This window comes from Chinchilla lanigera, unplaced genomic scaffold (assembly GCF_000276665.1).
Source record: "Chinchilla lanigera isolate Chin_1 unplaced genomic scaffold, ChiLan1.0 scaffold00004, whole genome shotgun sequence".
In the NCBI taxonomy this organism is placed as follows: Eukaryota; Metazoa; Chordata; class Mammalia; order Rodentia; family Chinchillidae; genus Chinchilla; species Chinchilla lanigera.
The window spans coordinates 37,873,599-37,889,202 of NW_004955405.1; the positions used below are offsets into that span (position 1 = coordinate 37,873,599).

Sequence of the window (15,604 nt, forward strand, 5' to 3'; positions counted from 1 at the left end):
GGAGGAAGGAAGAAAAAGAGGGAGGGAGGGAGGGAGGGTTCGCAAGTATAATTATTTTAGAGGCGTGTGAAAGAACGCGCCTGCCCCCTCGTGGTCAGGCTCGGGAATGCCGCCCGGGATCCAAAGCGGAGACAAGTCCTAGCTAGTTCCCGGAAATAAGCGGACAGTGGTGCTCCTAAAGTCAGTTTACAGCCTCGCTTCCCTAGATCCGACCTGCTCAAGATCGCTGCTGCCGTGTGAATAGGAGAAACTAACACCGAACGCTGTTCTAAAGGCTTTTGTCTGTGTGGTGGGAACTCTGGAGACCCCATCTTATAGGTGAGGAAACTGAGGTACAGAGAGGTGAGTGGCTGATAAGGAAACGTCCTGAGATGTCCTCAATTTAAGTAGAAAAGGGTGGAAGGAGAGAAGGGAGGAAGGTGGGAGGAGGTTAATCGGGAACAAACTATATGCTGACAAAAGGTTCACATTCAGGACTGTATGTTAAAACCTAAGTCAAATGTATTCTGAGCTGGGCATAGTGGTGCACATGTATAATCCCTGCTCTCGAGAAGGCTGAGGCAGGACAACTGCAAGTTCAAGCCCACCTTGCGTAACTCAGTGACTTAATGAGACCTTGTTTCAAAATTTAAAAAAAAAAAAAAAAAAGCCAGGAATGTAAGTCAGTGTGAAGGTCCTGGGTTCAATTCCCAGTACCAACCACACACACACACACATCCGTCCTGACCTCCTAGGTGCATGGCATCCTGCTTGCAGCCCCAGCCAGTTCAGGTGCCATCTGCCTTTGGGCACTACCCTCCTATCCCAGAGGCCTCTCTGCTTCCTAAAATCCCGACCCTCTCAGCTAACGCCGGGGTAGCTTCAGTGCGAGTGACTGAGGCCCTTCCTCTGACAGCAGCCGTGTTTTCTCCACCCTTGTGGACGTTTTCCCAGCGCCCGGCCTGCTCTGCTGCTGTCCTGCGGGACTTGGCCGGGACAGCTCCAACAGCTGTGTGACCCTGGTGTTTCCCGGGTCCCCGGCCTCGGAGTTCAGCTCGACTCTGCAGCTCACATACACCCCAGATGTCCGCGGGGGGTCGGGGTCCACACGCAGGCCCGCCTGACTCCGGTCTCTGGCCCGGCCCCCAGATCCATTCTGCCACCTTCGGGGAGGTGACGCAGCCACCTAGTTAGGAGGGCTGGCTCTGGGGCCTCCTGCAGCGACACAGCGGCTGTCACGGTGAGAAGGACAGCTTGATCCTCCGCGGCTGCGGCTCCATGCCCGGCCCTGTCCGCAGCCCCGTCCCTCCCGTGTGCCTCCCGCCGTCCTCAGAAGGGCTCCGGGAAGCAGGAGTGATGAGCGGCCCGTCCTCAGAGAGGGGACTCCGAGCACAGGGTGGGGTCTGTGGCAGGATCTCCAGGCCTCGGCGCCACCTGCCCACGTGGCTGGGAGCCTGGCTTCCCGATTTTGTTTTCTTTCGCCTAAAAGCGTCCCAAGTCCTCCTCTCGGAGTGAGTCTGCCGTCTGCCCCGTACAGTGAGCGCCGTGGGCCCCGGAGATGGGTTAGGAGCGCTGGGGAGAGTCAGCCGTTCCACACCGCCAGGGCTCCCTGTCCCCTCGGAGACCCGTCCGGTCTCCCCAGAGCCCTGCCTCACGCGGCTTCCAGGATGGCACCACCAGGACACGGGCCGCCCCCTCCTCCGTGTGACCCTCGCAGATAAGCCCCAAGGCCTCACCTCCAAGGCACCTGCACCTCCTCAGCTGCACACCCCTCTGACCTGGGGACCCTAAACTCGCCAGCAACTGTAAAACCCCAGCAGGTACTGAGACCTCCGGAGCGCCAGGAGCCGGAGGACGACAGGAAGTAAGTGGTCATCGGGGTAGATATTTGGCAGTGTGGGAAAGCCCTGAAGAGAGGCAGGCTAAGGAGGCGAAAGCGGTGGCGAGGTAGTTTTTTCAGTTTATTTACATTTCCCCATTTTTGTATAATTAATAAGTAGAGGGCTGGGGATTTAGCTCAGCGGCACGCCTGCCTGGCAAGCGCAAGGGCGTGAGTTCAATTCCCAGTACCGGAAAAAAAACTAACTAAATAAATAAATATAATTGACAAGTAGAAAGTGTGTATCCTCCAGATGTACAGTGCGATGGTTTGCCACATAACGTGGAACGGTCCCAATTCACAAATGTCCCACACACGTCGTGCGCTGACCCTTCTGCACATGCGTGTTGAGGACGCTTCGGAGCTGTGTTAACAACGTCAAGCGTGAAATATATTGTTATTGCGTATCGATACTGCGCTGTGTGTTAGACCCAGGAAGTTACGCATCTTACGGACCTTTGAGCAACACCTCCCTATCTTTTTCTTCCCAGCGCCCGGCAGCCCACATTCTACTCTCTGCTTCTGTGAATTTGACTTTTAGGCTCCAGATATGAGCCACTTCACGCTGTATTTGTCTTTCTCTGCTCCGCGGACTTCCCTTAGTAAAATGCCCCCAGGGTTGAACCCTCTTGTCCCTACTGGCAAGACTTCCTTCCTCTTGATGAATGAATAATAAATCGTCCGTTGTATACCATAGTTCCTTTACTCATTCATCCATCAGTACAGGGCCTTGCGTTGTTTTTGTATCCTGACTACTGAGAATGTAGGAGTCCAGATATCTCCTGAAATGGGGGTTTCATTTCCCTCAGCTATATCCCCGGAAGTAGGACAGCTGAACTGTATGGTCGCTCTTTACGAGGAAGCTCCATACTGTTTTCTGCTATGGCTGTGCCAATTTACATCTTTGGCAAAGGGTCCAAGGCTTCGCTTTCCCCCATGCTATCTGCTTGTCTCTTGTCTTTTTTTTTTTTTGGTTTTTTGTTTTGTTTTGTTTTGTTTTTGTTTTTTCTCTGGTACCGGGAACCGAACTCACGACCTTGCACTTGCCAGGCAGGCGCTTTTGCCGCTGAGCTAAATCCCCAGCCCCTCTTGTCTTTTTCATATCAGTGCGGGGATGCTATTTTGAAAGATGCTTTGTGTCTCTAAACTTGACCCTAGTGGCCGTAGCTCAGGGTGCTCTGGGGCGGTCAGGCTATGTCTCTAGTCCAGAGCTGGTTTCCTGTTTATCTCAGAGAAAGCCAGTCTAGCAACAACGGAGAGCCCAGCCACGGAGCCCGAGGAGCTGGGCTTCGATCCCGTCTCTGCCCTTCCTATCTGTGGAACGAAGGAAGTTATTGGGTGTCAGTCTTTCTATCTGTAAAATGGTGAGAATGGTATCACAGAGTACTAAGCTGTAAAAACCGTAAGAGGCTCAAGAGTTCACAGCTGTGATTTGCTGAGGACGGTTTAGGCACGTAGCAATACTGTTACTCAGCCGTAAGCAGCAGGAGGTATTCCACCTGTACATCTACACAGCCGGGCACCGCCGGACACTGCTGTGTTCGGGGAAACGCCCTGCTAGGCGATTCTGTCTTGGTAAGAACATCACAGAGCGTAATACGCGTAATACGCAAAGCAGCACGGCGGCCGTAACCCTGCCCCATCCGATCACCTTGCGTAGCTGGCCCGTTGCTCATCAGACAGCGGCAACTGTGCACATTTACGTACATATTCGCGTGGCCTTGTGCTGCCCTGAGCTCACCATCACACAAAGAAGAAAGTAGAAAGATTTTTGCACAGCTAGAAAATATGTCACGCGCGCTTGTGTTTCACCTCTCAGAGCCCCGTGTCTGGACCCACAGCGCGCCGCGAGCCGCCCTGTCCCACCTCTGGGTGAGCCGAGCGCTGTAGCCGAGGGGACCCTTCTGAGTACAGCGGCTGTCGCATGGGGATGCTCGACCGGGTCCCCGAGAGCATGACGAACTTGAAGGAGGAGGAGGGGCTGGGAGAGAGGAGAAGCGTCTAGCTTCAGCGTCCACAAGCTCCTAATCTAGGTCTTGGTTTACCCCCGCAACGCACAAGTGTTGGATTCACTTGCTGCGGCAAACCCTTCGGAGCTCCGTTGCTGAAGCCTGTGGAGTCCTACAGAGCTGGCCAGGGCTCCCCCAGTGCCGCCACCGTAGCCAGCCGCTTACTTCCTGGCTTACTTGCAGCCACCACCTTGTCTCGGCCCCCACCCGGGGGGCAGCACCCCATCATTTCCTTCTTTCCTCTCCGCAGAGAAACCGGATTTGTTTGGTTTGCGGTGCTGAGGATTGAACCCAAGACTTCGCTAAGTCTCCAAACTTTCCACCTTGGGCTTGAGCTTGTTATCCTCCTGACTCAGCCTCCCAGAGTGCTGGGATCACAGGGGTACCCCTGAACCACCTTTACTCCCCAGTCTGACTGCAGCCGGTTTGCCCTGCTGGGCTCTCTGCACGTGGCCATCTCCCAACTGAACAGCAGAGGGCGCCAGAGGACGTGAGCCAAGGGCTTTGTTCAGACCTCTTGGGAAAAAAAGACAAAAACTCGGGGGCTCTGAAGAGGGTTGAGAAGACTCCAAGTACACAAGTCGAAGGGAGGGGTCCAAGCAGCCCTGCCAGGTCGTGGTGTCCAGAGTCCAGGGCCCCTGGCGGTCCCCAGCCCATCACCCTCCAGAGAAGGCCGCAAACTGCCCCGCGGGGGAGACGGGCTGGGACGTGGATGCCACTTCTTGACGCCCGGACCTTGCGCAGATTCAGCTCTGCCCCCTGCCTTCCTTCCCGAGTGCGAGGTGACCGTGATCCCATGGCCCTGGGGAGGGGGCGAAGACCGAAACGAGCTCATGCCCAGCCGGACCGGGCTGCTGAGAACCGTGCTTAGCACCCAAATTGTGCGAACTTGGCGGTGGTATGATTCCCGTTACTGTTACCGTCACTGTCAAAAGGGGACAGGCCTGTGACGTCCCCAGGTAGCGCCCGGTCCCCGCCCTCCCAGGCAGCCCTCGGGGTTGAGGCTCTCGGTGCCACCTGTGCGTCATTTGGGACAGAAGGGGGCCCCAGGGCGGTGACCACAAGACCAGCTGTCACCCTGGAGTAGCAGGCTCAGGGACTGGACAGCCGGGAGAGCCCGGTCCTGGGTGTCAGAGCGGAGCCCTAAGGTCGCAAGGCGGCTGCCTTCCAGGCCTTGTGGAGGACAAACAGGCCAAGGACGCCAGGACCTAAATTAGCTTTTTTCTTCTACCGCTGCATATTTTTGAGAGCTTACTCTACACCCAATGCAGAGCTAAATGCTTTCCTTCCACTGTCTTTTTTAATCTCAAATCTCCTAGCAGATGGGCACCATAATTTTGGTTCACTGATGGGTAAACTGAGGCACAAAGATGAAGGGACTTACTCCAGACCACCGAGATGGCAGGGCTGAGAATACAATTTTGCACTCATGCAGGTCACCCCTGGGCTAGGCTGGCCTTGTACACTCAGAAGGTGACAGCAAGGCTGAGGGTCCTGATGGACACGTCGAGGATGACCAGTCCTCCCTGCCCTCCACCCCAGCCTGCCTGCGTTCGGGGGTGATAACTTGGAAGCACCTGCCTGCTCCTCTCTCCTTGAGTGAAGGTTGCGGGTCCTCTCACCCCCAGCCCCTGCTGGGTCTCACAATGCTGGAAAGAGAGCCTGACCCCCGTGACCCAGGCCTCTGTTTGGAAAAGTTAAATCAGATTAGCTCATTAATGACCTTGCCAAATACCTTGAGGTGGGCAGGCGGCCTGGCTCGGTTAATGAATGACCGGGCCGGCTGGCGCAACAGAGGTCTTCTGTACAGCCGGTCTCCCGGGGGCCAGATCATTAATAAATATTGATTGGGCTCCAAAGGAAGCAGCCCGCCGGAGAGCCGGCCCTGGACACCCACGTCGTGCTCCCAGTAAGTCAGGGTCAACTGCTCAGCCAGGGCGCCAGGGGGCCGCTGGCTCAGGAGCGCTGGGGCCGGAGCTGCTTCCTGGCCGGGGTCAGCGCTAGACCCTAAAGGACAGACAGCAGCACCTCCTCCCTCGCCGCCAGCCCCAGAGTGTAGCCAGCAAGGCACCCCACTTGCCTCCAGCCCGTCTGGGAGAGGGCAATAAATCCTGCAGGCCCAGGCCCAGAATAGAAGGGTGCTTTCAGCCTGCCCCCCCCCAGGCTCCTGGGTGTCTCTGGTGGTGGCCGCCAGCCCAACAGGGGACAGGCTGAGCTGCTCCCCATCCCGCAGCCCCCACTGAGGGAGAGGGGTGGCCACGGTGTCTCACCAGTGGAGAAGAGGGGGGCGGGGTGCTTTTTCCCATCCCGAGGCCTTGTCCCTTCTCTGCAGGGATGTAGTAACTTCCCAGGAGATCTGAGCAGGAAGGGCAAGCTGGAGGTGGGTGGCGGTGGCCAGGGACGAGCGCTGTCCTCTGTCTGCTGAGCAGAGCGGCCACCCCCCAGGAGTGGCAGATTCGCACCGGGCACCTACACTCTGTTTGCAGGTTAAGGTGAGACGAGGGGCAGAGGACTGCGGGGGCCCAGCCGGGGAGGCAGCCGTGCAATCTGGCACCATCTTTTCAGGACCCCCTCTAAGAGGTGACATCGCATAAAGGTGTCTCCCGGCAGGCTGCCCACTATGTCCGTCCCCAAATTCTGTCCTCCGAGAGCTTCATGGCATCGGCTCCCACAGTCAGAGTTATGGACACTGGGTCAGACTGTCCACACTCGAAGCAGCCTCTTCTGCACAGGTGGCTGTCTCACACCAGGAGGCCGGGCTGGCCTGCTTCACCCAGACCCAGGCTTGGGGCACCGGCTGTCCCCCAGGGCAGCCACACCTCTCATCACTGCTGTCCCAAGCAATGACCTGAGGAACGCAGCTCTTGGGACCGGAGCACGGGCGCCGCTGCATCTTTTCCCTCCTGGGGCTGACTCCAAGGAGGAGTCCCCAAACAGGAACCGGCTCAGGGCGTAAATGTGGGCCAAAGAGAGAAGAGGTGGCCGCACTGCCTCTGGCTTTCAGGAAGGTAGAAGAAGGGCAGGAAGGTGATGCCGCAGGATTTTATTTTTAGTACACGCATAGCGCTTGCCGTCGCCTTGGGGAGCTGGTACTGGACAGATGGCATCCTGACCGTTCCCTGCCCGCCTCCTGGCCTGTCCCTTCTCCTCTCCGCAGGTCCCCTGCCCATCCCTGCCTGCCCCTCTGTCACCCGCCGGCTCTCTTTCATTTTACTCCATAAATTATATAACGTTACAATGTTATCTGTGAGAGAAACTACACAACATGAAACCTATGTCTTTTTTTCATTTCACATTATGACCTCAAGATCCAGCCACTTTCCTACAAACGACTCAAAATTACCCTTCATGGCAGAGGAGGACGCGAGGTGCAGAGACACCACTGTTTCCTCATCTACTCCCCTGTTCAGGGGCCTGCTGTCCACCTCCATAACGCTATAAACGTGGGGATGTGCGGGTCCCTGCCATACGATGTCTTTCACTCTGCAGGAAAATACCCAGGATGGGCCAAATGGGGTTTCTGGTTTTAATTTTCTGAGGAATATCCACACTGATTTCCACAGTGGCTGTGCTAGCTTATGTTCCTGCCCACAATACAGAAGGGCTGCTTCTACCCCAGGACCTCTCCAGCACTTGTTGTTTGTGCTGTTTTGCTCTGTTGTGCGTGAGGACAGCCATGCTCCCTGCTGTAAGATGCTATCGCAGTGTTGTTCTGATTTACAGTTCCCTAATGGTCAATAGGCAGGGTTTTAAAAAGTGATGACCACAGAATTTATAAAACACTAAGGAAAGGGGGAAAGATGGTGCCCAATGCTATGGAGATATTAAGGAAGATGACACGAAACAAGATTTGTTCTGGTAATGGGCATCATCAGGATGGTAGGAAAGGAAGCAGGAGGAGATTAAAGGAGGGAAAGAGGAGGGAAGGAGAAAGAAAGAGAAAGAATGAAGGGAGGGAGCAAGACGGATGAGAAGCTGTCTCCCGTGGCCGGGAGAACCCACAGCCAGGGTGATGCCGCGCACTGGAGGACGCCCCCAGCCATGGCAGGTCGTGTGCAGAACGCTCACAGAACCCCCTGTGGCCTGTCTCCCTGGATGCTGGGCCCGGGAAGGGGAGCTGTCGGCTCCCTTAGCGTGGTCAGTGCCCCCATGCATGGGGCTGGCTGTGACGGACAGCACGGGGCTGGGCAGGGTTACGGATCACAGTGATCTCTCTCTCGGGCAAGACCTAAGGACTCTGGAGACACAGAGCTAATTCAAATCTGTGGGGTCCCACTCGTTTCTCAAGAGCCCCAACACTCAGAAAGTCCCACAGGACCCCTTCTAGGACCCCTAGGAAGTGGCAGAGTGGGTCTCAGCTCTTAGGTCACATTTGAAGACAAAGGGGTGAATACAGCCCCGCAGCGGGAAGGAAGGGGTCACGCGGAACACAGACCCAGCAGCAGTGCACAAGATATGGATTCGAAGCTTGATTCCAAATGTGCCACTACTTCTAAGTCCCCGTGCTGCACCTTCCGCCCAGCTACAATCCCTCATATCCGTCTGGTTGCCCTTCCGCAGCGGGGACACGACTGCCACACGCTGAGAAGGAGTTCTGTCTGCTTCCTCTGAACTTTTACAGTGGGTGGGTTGGCTCCAACAGCACGTGTCCTCTCTCGATCAAAAGGTCAGGAGGTTTAGGGTTCAGACCCTGCTCAACCCTAAGGTGTGCTGTGCAGGGTGATAAAAGACTCAGGATGTGTTTATTGACGCCGTGGGTCTTACGTGCCAGGGACTCCATGCAAACTGCTGTGTGCTCATGCTGCCGGTCAGCTCCTTCACTTCCAAATGAGAAGAGGAAGGCGGAAGGGGAGCAGGCAGCATGGCCAGCCAGGTCCAGCCCAGGGCCAGCGTTGGGGTGTGGAGGACCACACAGCTCATGCTGCCTCCCAGCTGGACCTCTTCCTCCTGTTTTCCGTTGGTGAAACCAAGAACACCACTCTTTGCTCACTCTGAGTGTGTTGTTGCAAAACTTAAGTGAGACAAGGAATGAGGAAGAATTTTAGGAAGTGGATTCAGCATATGAATGAGAAATTCTTCCTAGCATCTACCCAGCTGGAAGCCCCATGACCTGGATGAGGCTGCAGAAAGAGCTGAGTTTCCCTCCCCAGGGGCTCGCCAAGGTGACCAGGCGGATGCCAGCCACAGAGGAGGCTTTGGCCAGCCTTCCCCAGGGCTGCATCTTCTCACCTCTGGGCCTGCTTGTCTCCAGGGGGCACTGTGCTGGAGTAGAAGCCCTCCCCGGCTGGCAGGACTTGGGAGACATCAGGACATCCTGCACATCTCCACGTAAAGACTGAGGAAGGCTGTCAGTTCCATGTGCTTTTACAAATATGCAAATACTAGTCTCCTGCCTACCTCAGACCACATGCATCTCCATCCTGGCCCCGTGTGGGAGAAGCAAAGTGCATGGGAGGAAGTTTAGAGCCGAGGAGGAGAAGCCAATAGGAAGTGGAACCGAATAGATGAGCAGAGGAAGGGAGGGAGGAAAGAAGGGATGCAGTGAGCAGGACGGGAGACCGCAACCCTCTTGCCCTCAGCTCTGAGCAGCTCTGTTGGGAAGACCTTAACCTTTTGGGGGCCATGGCCACTTTGAAAAGTCTTCTCTTCTTGAACATATTCAGGCCCACTCGTGTGCTGTTTTGCCCACAGTCTCAGGGGTGTTTCAGAACCCTTCCAGGAATCCTGTTCTTCTCTGCCCCAACCCAAAGTGACCCAAAATGTCCCTCTTTCACAGCACAGCTGTTCAGGCCAGGGAGATTAAAGCAGAAAAGAGAAAACTTGAGAGGGCAGTGGTGGAAGAGGCATGAAGAGGGAAGGAGTAAGTATGAAGAAGCTCCTTTTGTCTTCTCATCAATAGTAGTCAGTGCTTGCAGGATGGATGGATGGATGCATGGATGCATGGATGGATGGATAGATGGATGGATGGATGCATGGGTGGATGGATGATGGATGGATGCATGGATGCATGGGTGCATGGATGCATGGGTGCATGGATGGATGGCTGCATGGATGGATGGCTGCATGGATGGATGGATGCATGGCTGCATGGATGGATGGCTGCATGGATGGATGGATGGATGCATGGGTGGATGCACGGATGGATGCATGGGTGGATGCACAGATGGATGTATGGGTGGGCGGACAGACAGGCTATATACAAGTGATACATAGACACATTCATATTATGCATATATAAGTGGGCAGATACATGCCTAGATGCACAGATAGATGATAGATAGATGGATGCATGGATGGATAGGTGGATGGACAGATGGACAGATGATAGATAGAGATAAATAGCCAGCCAGCAAACCTTTCTTTCTGCATGGAATAAACAGTTGTACTAGAAACCAGGACTTACTTTGCCTCTCTACCAGGACTCTTGAATTTGAGGCACAGCATAAACCAAATCTAATAAATGCCCCCTTCTACTCTTGGCAAATAACTCCAAAGAGGTACATTTCTCAGCAAATGATGCCCTAGACCTCCATGTACCAGACTTTCTGTCCCGCTGCTTCCCCTGGCTGCAGTCTGCCTCCGTGTAGGCATTTTCTGCCCCCCATGAAATGCAATGTCATGCAGAAGACTCAAAGGGAAAGGTAAAAGGATTAGTAGATTGATCGATGGCCAATATTAACGCTCTTTCATGTTGGGTTGAAGAAGGATTTGAGGCCATCAGGAGACGGGGGAACAGGAGAATAGATTTCAAGGATTCAAAAGCTCTCTGGATTAAAATCCTATTAAACTCCCATCAGCTTCTCCAGGAGGCGATTGAGAAGGTTGGAGTTTCTTTAACATGTCACCATAATTAACCTTCCCTTAAGCTGTTTTGGGTGGGGAACTTTAGCAATTAAGAAACTGAAAAACTTTCATTTTCGGGCACCCACATGGCTTTTTGAATGATTTAAAAGCTAGAGCGAAAAGTGGTTTAGCTTAATTGATTTGAGGGGTTCATGTTTCCCACTTGAACCTGCTGTCAGCCTCCCCCAAGATCTGAGCCCTTCATTAAAAAGGGCATTTTGTCCAGAGAAAGAATCAAAGGTTCCGACCTACTCCAGTGCCTTTGTCCCTCTCGCCGTCCTCCCCTGCGTCCCGCAGGAAGAGCAATTCGGCAGAGGAGCAGTTGTTTCCCATGTGAAGCTCTATTTCGGAGCCCAAAGTCCACTTCACAAAAGCGACCACCAAAACCCACCAGGCTCCCCACCTCGGGGCCAGCAGCACCTGACCTTGCAGGTTAAGGTCAGGAGGGGGCAGCTATTATGGGGTGGGTGACCGAGCACTCCTAAAGAAAGGGGCAAGAGGCACACGCCCTTTAAAGGCTTGGTCTTAGCTGGCTTTTCCTTCACCAGGTGAAATGTGCGCCCAGCTTCTGACTCCAGGCCCTGCCCTTGAGAGCTTCAAGTGAGGAGCGGAGCGGGAGTTCGGTGTGTGCCCCGACCCCCGGACTCTCTCTGAAAACAGGAGTCCTTGCACTTTCACAAGGCTGGGTGCTCAGGGTGCTGGGTGCTCAGCCTGTCTCCTGCACAGCCCTGTCTCTCTCTACATTGACCTGGGTATCATGTCCTCTTAGGGACAGGAGACAGAATTCGCTCTGTGCTCCGAGGCACACATCACAGCCTCTGTTCTTACAATGAAAGCTGGTGGAGCTGCCGGGGCTGTGTGACCCCTGGGGTCAGTTCCAGCTCTCGGAATCTCTGAAGAAGTACTGTGTCCGGCCTGGCTTCTGTGGCCCCCGTGCTCCTGTGGTTACAACCGCAATGAAGGTGGTGGCAAGGACAGCAAACATCTCCTAAGCCCTCAGTGTTCACAGGTATGAGTTTGTGAACCCACGGGGCAGGCATTCTGGCTACTCCCACTCAAAACAGTGGATCAGGAATTCACTCCATGGCACCCCAAGCACAGTACGCCTTGGTTCTGGAACCTGGCTCCTGACTATCTCCCTACATCCCCCACAAGAACTTCCTTCTAAGCATCCAGTTTGGGCGGCAGCCCTCCAGCTGGTCCCACATACATCTTCCTGGCTCCAAGGGGCGCCCGCCTGCCTGTCAATTGCTTTGATTTCTGACCCCAGGGCCCCAGCTGGCCCAGCCTCCACCTGCTCCAACCAGAGGCAGAGTTGCCCCAGGGTCCGCAGGCCCTTTGTCCTGAGGCCCTGCAGCTCCTGTGGGGAGCAGGTGGCCGGAAAAAGAGGAGAGGGCGGTCATCAAGGAGGCTGCGTGGGAGGCTGAAGGGACAGGAGAACTTCCGTGACCTGCGCCCATCTGCACCGATGTTGTCTCTGGGCCAGGGCAGGCCGGCCAGTGCTGGTCCGAGCTAACCCTCCAGGAGAGCCAGGGCCGAGGTGCTTGCCAGGGAGTCCTTTTAGGAAATGTCTCAGTGGCCTGTGCTGCGAAGTGGGTTTGGGTTCATTTTAAAGCATTTCTATTAAAATTTCATTTTTAGATTATTTTTTAAACTGATACATGAGACCTACACATATGCTTAGCATGCTCAAGGTTCTGGTTTCCCCAAGAGAAAAGAAAGAATGAAGGAAGGAAAGGAAAAGAAAAGAGAGGGAGAAAGAAAAAGAACTGTGTGTTTATGGGGTACACTGTGATGTTTCCATAGGCTGTAAGTTCTGCAGTGTTCAAATACAAATAAGCATAGCTATCTTCCTCAACGGCAATCACTTTTTCATGGCGGAAATATTTAAATACTTCTCTTCTGGCTTTTTTGAAAAATGTGGCATCATATCATTACCTGGAGTTACCCTGTGAGGCAGTAGAACTCCGGAACTTACTCCCCCTATCACCTGATGACTTTGTGTCCATTGACTGATCCCCGTCACAGTGCTTGAAATTCTCTTGATTTAGGATTTTCAGTGTTTGGGGTAGAACATTTTGACTTTACAGCAGGAAAACTTCTGATTATAAAGATAGCTTATCTCAGTAATCACACTCTTAGATGTTTATCTAAATGAGCTCAGAACTTATGTCTGTACCAATACTTGCCCACGAAGGTTCACAGTAGTTTTATTCATAGTTGCCAGAAATGAGAAGTAACCAAGGTGCTCATGAGTTGGGTGAGTACTGTACAAAAGTCCATCCTATGGGGCATTCAGCGATAGAAAGAAATGCGCTACCAAGTAAAGAGCAGACGTGTGTGTCACTGGGTGGAAGGAGCCTAGAAGGCTATGGCTTTAGACTTGTATGCTGTACACGGGTGCATGTACTGAGAGTTGTGTACGATGCAGTTCCAACTGTATGACTTAGAACTACAGCAATAGGAAAAAAATCAATGGTTGCCAGAAGGCAGGCTGGCTGAGCGTGAGGCAGGACCCTTGGAGGGCGATGAAAACTCTCTCATGAGGTTGTGATGCAGCTGTGCGACCTCAGGCGTCTGTCAGCACCAGTAGAACAACAGTCTTCAGCCTGTCTCACAACACAAAGCGGGACCTTCCGTGTGCACCGCAGGCCTTATGAGTGCTGTGTTGGCTCAGCACTTGTCAAAGAGCTCGGCACTCGTGGAAGTTGTTAATAGGAAGAGTGACCGATGAAGAGAAGAGACGGGTTCTCTTCACTTTCTGTGCAGTCTTGCTGTATCTAATGCTGCTCTGAAAATAAAGTCTATTCATCCTTGTCCATCTGAATAGATTCTGGGCCTTAAAAAAGCAATCACCTGTTTCTCTCTAGTCTTGTGAGGCTGATCATAATCATAACAGCACCACACTGTCCACCAACCAGCCCTGGGACAGGCCAGGCACTGTTTCAAGGGCCATGTGTATAAGATCTTACTTAATCCCCACAAAAGCATTGGGACTAACACAACAAAAGGGCTCATCCGGGGACTCTAAGATACTAAGCAATGCAAGTAGGACTTGAACCCAAGTCTATTCAACCCAAGTCCACACTTACAAATCCTCCACTCCATGGGGACAGCAACAGGCAGAGCTGTGGTAACCAGATGCCACTCTTGACAACTCCTATGTTTAGTCATTCATCCACAGATAGTTGCTGTGTACCAAGCCTTGTGCTGAATCTGAGGATGTGAATATACACGAGTGACCCCCTGCTCACAAGGAGCTTGCAGTTTAATAGAAGAGGCAGATACAGAGACCGGGTCAATGAAAGTTCCGGGTCAAGGAACCAGGTCGTCCTCGCTGTAGCACTGGCATGCGAGGAGAAGTACTTGGGGACAGCCCTCTGATTGGAATGGAGATAACCAGGTATCTTGCCCTGGATTCGCATCTAAGTAGAAAGCACCTGGACATCACCCCTCTGGAGAAAGAAGACTTAGGATATACTAACACAGGCATCAAAAGAGATATAGAAATTTGAGCAACAAACTGAAAAGTACTAAGATAAGAAACAGCTCTCTCTCTCAGGGAAGTGGACAGAGAATAATTTCCTATGCCTACCACATGCTGGGGCCTTGTCTAGGTCCCTGACCTACAGCCTCCCTCTTTGTCCTCCCACAGTAGTCTAGGGTAGGTGTTATCTATGTCGCTGCTTTACCAGGAGAGTGTCAGGCACCTGCGTTACAGGGTTCCTCCCATTCTTACCTGTGTCCTTCTTCTTCTCCCGGGTGAGCTCGTGGACAGTGGCGCCGATGTCTTGCCTGAGGATCTGGATGATGCTGGGCAGGGCGGGCACACTGCGCTTGTCCAGATGAGTGAAAAACTCATACTCGTCTTTGTTTACGCGAGACGGTCTGGACTCGATGTGCGTCAGGTTGATGTCATTCTCCTAGGAGAGACAGGCGGGGCTATGAGGGCACAGACTTTGGGCTGAGACAGGCTGAAGACGCAACAGCAGAAAAGAAACAGAAACACGAGGAAATGGAGACTCAGGAGCAGGATTTTATTCTACAGTAGAGGAGAAGACACTCCTGAAATTTTCTAAAAGTACTTAATTTACTTTCAGCAAAACCAAGTATCAACTGGCAAAAGGTGGAATAATCCAAGTATCAGAATAATAACATGGAAATCCGCTAACCGCCTAGCATCGCCACCACGAAACTTTGGTTTGACTCAAATATTTAGAACAATAATCATGGGAAAGCATTGACATAGAAAGAGCTCCTTTCCAAATTAAATCCCACACAGTCTCAATGTGGTAATGTAGAGGCAACATTTTTTGGCTTGAACATGGTCCTCAGGACTCAGACTTACCGGCTTTACATCTAATTTCTAAGTAGTATTGGCTGTTAGACTTTATTTACTTCCACGTTTCTGAACCTCGGTTTCCCCTTCTGTAACTGGGTGTCTCATGATTTCCTGGGGAGCGCCAGACAAGGTGGTACACACATACACGCTGTTGGGCATATGGTAAATGCTCGGCAAAACTGCTGTGATAACTACTATTAATATCTTTTTAATCACTTTTCATTTCAGTTGTTCAACAAGTAAATACAAGACCAGGAGTTGCCAATCGGCTTTCAAGTCGCTTGAGGTCTGCGAGTGAACAAAAAGGCAAAGATGCCCTTTGGTTTATAAAGTTGATGTGCAAATTGAGGAGTACAAAGAATAAAGAGAAGAGGTAAGGCAAATAGGCATTGTTTTCTAATGAGAAAAGATAAGGAGAAAACACAAGGAAGCACATGGCAAAGGGGACACACAGCTCGGAGGTGGCGAAGGAGACGCAAGGTCCTGAGGTGGGAGGGGGCTGTACTTCCATGTTCCTGCAGCGGCGGTGCGCCTGCCTGCAGAGGAGACAGT

At 53.0% G+C, this 15,604-nt stretch overlaps 1 protein-coding gene across 1 annotated transcript in view; it reads right to left on the reverse strand.

The window, feature by feature from the left end:
• Positions 1-15,604, reverse strand: part of Pah (phenylalanine hydroxylase) — a 60,678-nt gene that overhangs the window by 25,113 nt on the left and 19,961 nt on the right. The window contains exon 3 of the mRNA XM_005374572.2: positions 14,450-14,633. Within this exon, the coding sequence (XP_005374629.1) occupies positions 14,450-14,633 (184 nt within the window). The remainder of the gene's footprint in view (positions 1-14,449; positions 14,634-15,604) is intronic.